Source organism: Humulus lupulus, chromosome 8 (genome assembly GCF_963169125.1).
Source record: "Humulus lupulus chromosome 8, drHumLupu1.1, whole genome shotgun sequence".
Classification (NCBI taxonomy): domain Eukaryota; kingdom Viridiplantae; phylum Streptophyta; class Magnoliopsida; order Rosales; family Cannabaceae; genus Humulus; species Humulus lupulus.
The window spans coordinates 179,152,348-179,161,223 of NC_084800.1; the positions used below are offsets into that span (position 1 = coordinate 179,152,348).

Sequence of the window (8,876 nt, forward strand, 5' to 3'; positions counted from 1 at the left end):
GCTAATTAAAATGATTTCCAAATTTTGACTATATGTGCTCTACCAAGTCCGCCTGAAGATTGCGATGAATGCTTCTATCACGAATTTCAACATTTCTTTGAAGAATTTTCGGGAAGTCAGAAATAGGTTCATGCAATACTTCAACCATTAGGGTGTCGGCGGGGCCATCATCATAATTAAAATCAAACAAACTCTCATATGCATCTCTTTCATCATCGACAATAATGTTGTGCAGTATGATGCATGCATACATAATATCTTTGAGAACATCTCTTTGTCAAAAACATGCTGGTCCTCTTACAATAGCAAAACGAGATTGAAGTATTCTGAATGCTCGCTCAACATCTTTGCGTACCGCTTCTTAGCATCAGACAAATAATTTTATTTTCTCTCATTGAGACAGTGGGATAGTTTTAACAAATGTACCCCACTCTTGATAGATACTATCTGCTAGATAGTACCCCTTATTGTATTGTGTGTCATTTATCGTAAACTCAACTCTCGGAGCTTGCCCTTGTAAGATATCATTGAATATTGGGGATTGATTTAGCATATGTTGAGATCATTGTTGGATCCTGGAACACCAAAAAATGCATGCCATATGCAACTGCTTCGAGCATGATTGTTGGTCTGCCGTGATCATCTCGCGTGAATTGGCATTTCCATGCAATTGGAAATTTTTTCCATTTCCAGTGCATATAATCAATGCTTCCCATGCCTGGAAAACCACGCACCTCCCCCATTTGAAGTAAACGACGAATGTCCCCCGCATTGGGCCGTCTTAAATATTCAGTCCCAAAAATATCATTCACTCCTCGAACGAAATTGACTAGACATTCAATAGCGGTAGTTTCACCAATTTGAACATACTCATCAACATAATCGGTAGGCGCTCCATATGCCAACATTCGCATAGCAGTGGTGCACTTCTGTAATGGCGAAAGCCCCCTTCTACCGACTGCATCAAACTTCATATGGAAATACTTCGAATAATTTTCTAGAGCTTGCACTATGCGTAGGAATACATATCTACGCATTCTAAATCTTCTTCGAAATTGATATTCTGTATACACCGGTTCATCAGAAAAGTAGTCATCGAACAAACGTTGGTGTCCTTCTACATGACCCCTATCAATGTGGGCACTCTTTCTTCCTTGTCTTGTTGAGCTACCTACATCCATGAGCGCTTTGAAATATTGATCATCATGATCGTCAGTACACTATGCAATTATGATATCCTCTATACTCATATTGTCGTATGGATTCGGAGAATTTAGCGAATCCATTGTCGAACTTAGAGTATATGATATTTGGGAATGAAAGATGAATGAGAGAGTAAATTGAAGGATTGAATGGAGAGTTGAGTAAAAGGAAGATTGAAATTTGGTATTTATAGGCATGGTGACATATATATGTAGCCGTTAAAATGTAGCTGTTAAAATATAGCCGTTAAGATGTAGCCGTTAAAATATAGCCGTTAAATTGACATGGGATAATTTTGAGAATTTGGAAAACTTTGGTTAAATTGATAATATTGAAAATTTGGATTTTGAGGATAAGTAGATGGAGTATTTTGAAATTTTTGATTGAAATGAGAATATTAAAATTTTGGATTTTTGGGATTGGTATGTGGAGAAATTGATGAATTTTGAAAAACTTGATAATATTGAAAATTTAGATTATGGGAGTTGGTATTTGGAGAATTTGGGGAATTTTGGGAATCTATTGGTAAGAAAAGAAATTTTGTGATATTGATAATTTGGAAAAAGATGTATGCAATGGTGTGAAAATTGAATGAAATAAATAAGTATTTGTAGAAAAAATAATAATAAAAAAATTATGTGACAAACAGTTATAAAAAAAACGGTAACAAAATTCACAGTTTTGTTATATATATAAAATGTTACAATTTTATATATATATATATGTACAATAAAAAAAAGGGAACTGACAGTGGTAATGGTGCCTTAATTTTGTTGAAGCAACCAAGGACTCCAATACTTGACTATGTTGTCTATCAGAGTCTTGGTCAACAAGCTCTCATCTAAGCTTCCACATTGTAGTTTCTATTAAGTGTCTGATTGATGTGCGATTAGAAAATTCTATTTTAAAAAATATGATTTTGAAATAAGAATCTAGAGTTAGAGTGTGAAAATATATTTTTGAATATGTGATTGGTTGATATGAAAATATAGAATATAATGCTTGACCATGTTGTGTGTCAGAGACTTGATCAACAAGTTCTCATCTAAGCTTCCACGTTGTAGTTGCTATTAAGTGTCTGATTGATTTACGATTAGAAAATTTTATTTTAAAAAATGTGATTTTGAAATAAGAATCTAAAGTTAGAGTGTGTGATTGGTTTCATCTACTTTATGTGTACGAGATCCACGTAATCAATTTAAAATTTGGAGTAAACTAAATATATATGGCAAATAACTATTTCTTAATTACATGGTTTTAGTAATGCGTCACGTAATTGGATAAATATAATATATATATATAGGATACTTTTATGGTGATATGCACCGGTGTATACTTTATGTGTTTTTGGCTGGTGAATAGTTTTTGATGTGATTTTGCTCTAAATAACTACAATATATATAGTTATAAAAAAAAATTGCGCCGAAAACTATTTATAATCTGAAAATTACAAAAAATATGCACCAATGCATACATTTTTAGGTATAAAGGAGCACTTGAGCATAATAATTGTCCACTGCCATTTTTAAATCACAAAGGGAAGCTCTCCAACAATGAAACCAATATAACTTGTTGAACAAAAGTCGTGTCTATCATACTCTAGACTGGTGGCAATGGCTTGTCTAAGGTACAAATGAAAATAATAGAACAAGAAACTAGAGGATTTTTTACTATACAAGAACTATTAAGCTGAAAACTAGTAAAGCGTGACATGCATATCTATGCCAGAAAATCAAAGACAACGGAACTAAGATAGGCCTAGGTACTTGTTTCATAGGCAAAAGAAACTATAATCAACTCTCCTCAGAAGACCTGACTTAAGGGTTAAAGTTAGGAAACAAATTAGTCATTCTTGGAGAGATTCTTGAAAGTGAGCTACATTTGATGTTTTTTAAATGAAAGAAGCTATCCCTTATCACTTAATTGTAAGTGTAATCGAAGACTCCAAATATGGTTCATGGTCGACTTCATACATCATTTACTGTGAATAAGAAAATTTAAGCTATGTTGCTCATCTTCGGGACAAACATTAACTCGGGTTACGTGGCTCTCACCAATTAGCTGCAGGCTGCCAACCAATCGGGGTGAACCACGTCAGTTTAGGTCAACTTTTCAAGCGGGTTGTCCAGTATTTTTCAAAAAAATTAATTGGTATTCCATCCCGCCCGGTACGGAGGCAGAACTTATGTCGTTCCATCATCCAAATTGTGTATTTGTATATGTTTCAATCATGTGGCTAAGGAAGTGTTTTAGAAATATAAATGATATCTGACATTTGGCTTACTATTGAGAGGCTATATATATAGGGATAGCTAATATATTATTACTCCTTAAAATTTAGTTGGCCAGTTATACCTCAAGAAGAAAGTACTATCTATTTATTCATTTAATTATCCGACAATAGTCAAATAACAAATTTAGTTCTGCATTTTTTTTTCTTTTCACATGTTTACTATTTTGTATTATATAACAAATAAGACCTTCAATATACGAGGAAAACAATTTTGACATATTATTCAAAACAACTAATTAAATATAATATATTATTCAAACAAAATCTACGCTTTGTATTACCAAAAAAAGTTAAAATTTTTATACTCCTACATTAAAAATAAAAATAATTAAAATAATTAAAATTATACTTTTTGATAATTTCATAAAAAAATCACTCACAAAATTTAATTCTTTTCACTAAACAGAAAATAAAAACAAATAAAATTAAAATTTTAAAAGTATTTAAAAATAAAACTAATATTAAACGGATGATGATATTTATTTTAACAATTTTTTTATATTCTTTAATTTCTTTTTTGTATTAATTTCAATCATTTTTTTTTCATACATTTTTTTTATAAAAATCATGTATATTTGTTTTTACTTTAACAAGTTTTAATGTATATATATTATTATTTTTGCCTAATATTTTATTTAAATATATTTAGAATATGTAAAAGAAAAAACAAAGTGAGTATAAGTTAAATATAAATGTGTATTTTATGCTAATTTTAATAAGTGCTTAGGCAAGATTTCATCAACTCAGAATTAGGAGAACAAGAAGGTAAATAAGGAAATAACTAAGAATTCAATTTCATATTTATAGTAGAGTAACAATGAAATTAATAAATAAGATTATTTAATTAAAAAGTTTAATTAATAGTTTGGTTTATTGGAGGTTAAAGGTACATGGTCTTCCAAGTCACATTTATACTACATTGTCTAGTGTACAAAGAGTATTGACAAAATAAATTGAGAGAGAATTAAAATTACAAGGAATTAATTTTAAAGGCAAATGTACAATTATGTGATAATTATATGCAATTAATTAATTAATTTAATTGATATGTTCTATTTAAAAACAATATACTAGTTTAGAATAATATTAATTAAATTTTAATTAATTAAGGTTAATCTAGTGTTCTCCAACAAATTTGAAGAATTATCTAATTGTGACTAGGTTAACGCTAGGGGCTCTGAACTAGGATCGTGTTCGAGGGTTGTTCTTATTTGCTTTGCATTGGACCTGAGATAAGAAAATTGCACCCAATACATGCTATATGTGAATAACTGTATGATTAGGGCTCGACCCCGCTAAAGAACATAGTTATTAATGTGTGTGCACTTAACTGACTGAGATATGATGATTATGTATGCACACTTGTGTTGTTTGGAGTATGCTTATATGTATCTAGTTATCTGTTAAGTCATTGACTTATTAAGGGGGGCAATAGTGCTATACGTTGGTCGAAGGGCTTAGGCCTAATTTGGAACATACTATTACGTTGACCGACCATATGGTTGCTTGGAAAACAAAACGTTTGACTAGCTCTATAATTAGTTATACAGAGCTAGGGCAAAGGGCCCCAGGTGACTCTACGGTCACCTAGCCAGGGCATAGGGCCCTAGGATGACTCTATGGTCACCTATCAGGGCAACGGGCCCTAGAATGATCCTATAATCATTTAACCCCAGTTACACGTTTTTAACCAAATGACTTGATTAGCAAGTCTAGCACTGTTTAAAGTACATAGTGTAATGATCTTGGCTAACCAGAGCGTTACAATATCTCCTGTCAACAATTCTTTGCATCCATATCTACCTAGTTGTTAAATGCCCACGTGGCAGCACACAATTGGTCTAGGTAATTTACTTTTTGGATTTTTATATAAATATTTAAAAATTAAATAAAAATGATTTATAATATCATAAATAATAATATCTCACTTAGTCACTCGACAACCCTACTATGTGATATTTGGAAGAATTTATTATTTCATCTTTAACATCAAGTTTTTTTTTCTAGTTAGAAATTATTAAAGCTTACCTAATTCAAAATTAATAAATAACATATATTTGACTTACATGTTTGCTAAAAAGTTTTAAAATATATAAAAATACATTTTAACATTTATAATTTATTTTATACTTGTTAACTAGTAATGGTATTTGTGTAAATTTATATTAAAGATATAATTAGAAACAAATAATTAGCTAATGGAGGGTGTGGAGAGAAAAAAAAATGGGTGTCAATAAAATCACCATAAATTTATTTATAACTAATAAAAAAAAAACCCAATCAATCTTAAATTTTGCATATTAATTGTACTCACAATTTGATTCTCCAAACTAATCTCTCATAATGTATTAACTAATTTAGTAACTATCAACTAACTGGATTACTGGGTGTGAAATTCAAAACATTTGACTATGTCTAGAGTCACTAGAGAACTAATTTGGTAACCATCCACCAATTAGGTTACTAGTTGTGATATTTAGAACAATTGACTATGTATAGTGTTACTAATTATACTAACATCCCTTGATATCCCATTTAGTCACTCTGGAACTATAGTAATGAGAAAAACACATCATTTCTACTGACAAATTGCAGCCTCCAAGCTAATCTCTCACAATTTGACAACTAATTTGGTAACCATTCACTAATTAAGTTACTAGTTTGTGATATTCAGAACATATGACTATGTCTAGTGTCACTAATTGTATGAACATATTGTACGCCATAGATTTCCCACGGGCTGTTAGCAGGCTTAAGTATGGCATAATTGTGTCAGTCACGAGGATGATGTGTACCCCGGAGCTGCTGTCCCACCTATTTAGCTCGAGGTAGCTATAGGTTCACTGGAGTTGTTAAGGAGTCAGGCCAGGAGTATGGACACCGTGGACTAAGAAGACGCCCAGCTCGAGGTACGAGCTTGAGCTGGAGTCTATGACCCCTTGTAAAGTCAACCACGCAATGTAAACGTGCATATATCAGGCATCACGTGTCTGATATGTCCCTGAATTCTCGGATACGCAGCCTAAATGTGCGTGTCCAGGCACCCACGACTGGGTTGGGCCGTGCGGCCCATTATCCCCCTTACCTATTGATTAGGCCTCACTTCATTTGTCAGGTTTTAGGAATTAATCATGAATGTCACAGAGATGACATGATGGGTAAGAAGGTCACGGGATGACTCCCTTTGCCAACCCCCAGGTGCCCTCTCCTATAAATATGGAGAGGCTGGGAGTTGCAAAGGGTTGGATTCTATTGTGTACAAGAAATACTCTGTAAAAAATACCAGAAACTACCAATAATATTGGTTGGTGGAGCAGAAGGACTTTAACCTTTGAACCACCTAAAAAAAGTGTTTGCATTACCATTTTACATTAAGATCACTCATCCATTTCGGTTCAATACTTAGCACTAATCCCACTCTCTTATTTTCTTAATTACCTGTTGGCGAAGAACCGCGTCAACAGTTTGGTGCATTCATTGAGAGCCTGTCAGATTGGTGCTATCCCATATTCCCAACCATGGTGGTCACTCGCTCGAGACATGGTAACGAGGCGGACCAAGGTGATGGGCAGGAGGCTCATCATACCGCCATTTCGGATGACCAGAACCCTGAGGTTCAATAGCGGCCGGGCAAGCAGCCTATAGGCCAAGATGATACTGGAAGTTCGGCTCCCCGGCCACCTAATCCGAACCCAGATTTTTACACGGCGGTGGAAATGGAGAATGCTCAGCTGAGGAGTCAGCTGGCGAAAGCTAACCAGCAGATTAAGGAGGTGTTGGCCCAGCTACCCCCTCTTACAACCGACGTTAATGTCGGAAAGAGGCAAGTCGAGACTCATAATGTAATGCCCCGGATTCCCTAATGTGGTTTAATGGCGGGATTAGTAGGCCGGGAGGGCCATAATTGTTTAATTATGTCATTAAATGTGTTTATGCATGTTTATGAGAATTATATTATAATATAATGTTAATTGTATGCATGTCGATGATATGTGTTGAGACCACATTATGATGTGGGTTTGTTCGATAGTCGACATGAGACGATCTTAGAATATTGATTAGCGGTTTAGTCACAACAGGTTTAAGTGTCGAGACTTGGGTTGAGTCTCGGGGTGATTTTGATGATTAGAGCGTTACCGGGAGATATAGGGTAACGGGATGTGAATTATTGGTATTTGAGAACATTGAGAATAGCGGGAATTGGGGAGCGTTAATTATGATTAACGAGATAGGAGAGAAGTACCAAATATGCCCTTGGGAGTCTTTAGAAACTATTAATTAACCTAGGGGTAAAATGGACATTTCACCCCTATGATAGATATAACCTTTGACAGCTGAAGAAAGTGGTGGAAAAACAGAGTATGCAAAAGAGTTCTCCCATACCTTCTTCTCTTCACCTTTCTTTGTGGTTTTTGAACCAATTTTGAGGATTCAAGCTTGGGAGGAAAGCCTTGGGGGTTTGGGAGTGTGTTCCACCATTGAGGACCATCATAAGCCGAGCTTTGGGTAAGTTTCTAACCGTGGTTTTCTCTGGTTTGCCCTGTTCTGGTTTTATTTTGCAGCTGAGATTTATAGGGTGAATTCATGGTTTTGTGGGGAGTTTCGGCTAAGGTCCCCATGCTTGTGATGTTTGGGGTGTGTTAGAATGGTTTTTGGGATCATTTGGCATCAAGAATAGGATTTGGAAGCTTGGGAATCGAGTTAGAATCGAAGGAGTTGAAGAAGGTCGGTTCAGGGGAGATTGGGTCTAGAGGTAGCGCTACAGCGCCCACCTTAGGGCGCTATAGCACTCCTCAGGAGGCTTTCTGGCACTTGGGTGGTTCTGAGTATAGCGCTGTGGCGCTAGGGGTTGAGCGCTGTAGCGCTACCCTATTCTTTCTAAGTCCCGTTTTGAGTGTTTTTAAGGGTTTTTGACTTGGGGTTTCAATCCTTAAGGCCCGGGATCGAATCTACTCATCGTGTGGGCATGTTTCGAGGTCCCGAGGGTGGTGCTTAGGTTAAGACCCTATTATTATGGATTCTCAATAATGGAGGTTATAATTGGTTGTGATTAGGTAACCGCTAAAGAACTAAAAGATCGATCGTTCTCAGGGGTCGTCCTTATCATACTTCTCGCTCGAACCTGAGGTAAGAAAACAGTGTATGAATACAGTTGCACCCTGTACAGGTATATAACATGCATGGTTTGATATTGAGGCATGTTGGTTGATATATGTGGACATGGATTGCATATTAAATGCTAGTGAACGCTGGTTACCTGCTTAAGACACTGACTAGTCAGGGACCGACTCTAAAGTCGATGATCATGCATTGAATGGCTCTATGGCATTAATGCAGGACCGAACCTAAGGTCGAAGAACGTATAAGCGCTTGCCTGGTC

At 35.1% G+C, this 8,876-nt stretch overlaps 1 protein-coding gene across 1 annotated transcript; it reads right to left on the reverse strand.

Annotated features, from left to right (window-relative positions):
• Window positions 1-524: 524 nt before the first annotated feature.
• On the reverse strand, window positions 525-1,181 carry LOC133796298 (uncharacterized). Its single transcript, XM_062233768.1, has one exon. It carries the CDS (start codon window positions 1,179-1,181, stop codon window positions 525-527), a length of 657 nt encoding a protein of 218 aa, XP_062089752.1.
• Between the last annotated feature and the right edge of the window lie 7,695 nt (window positions 1,182-8,876).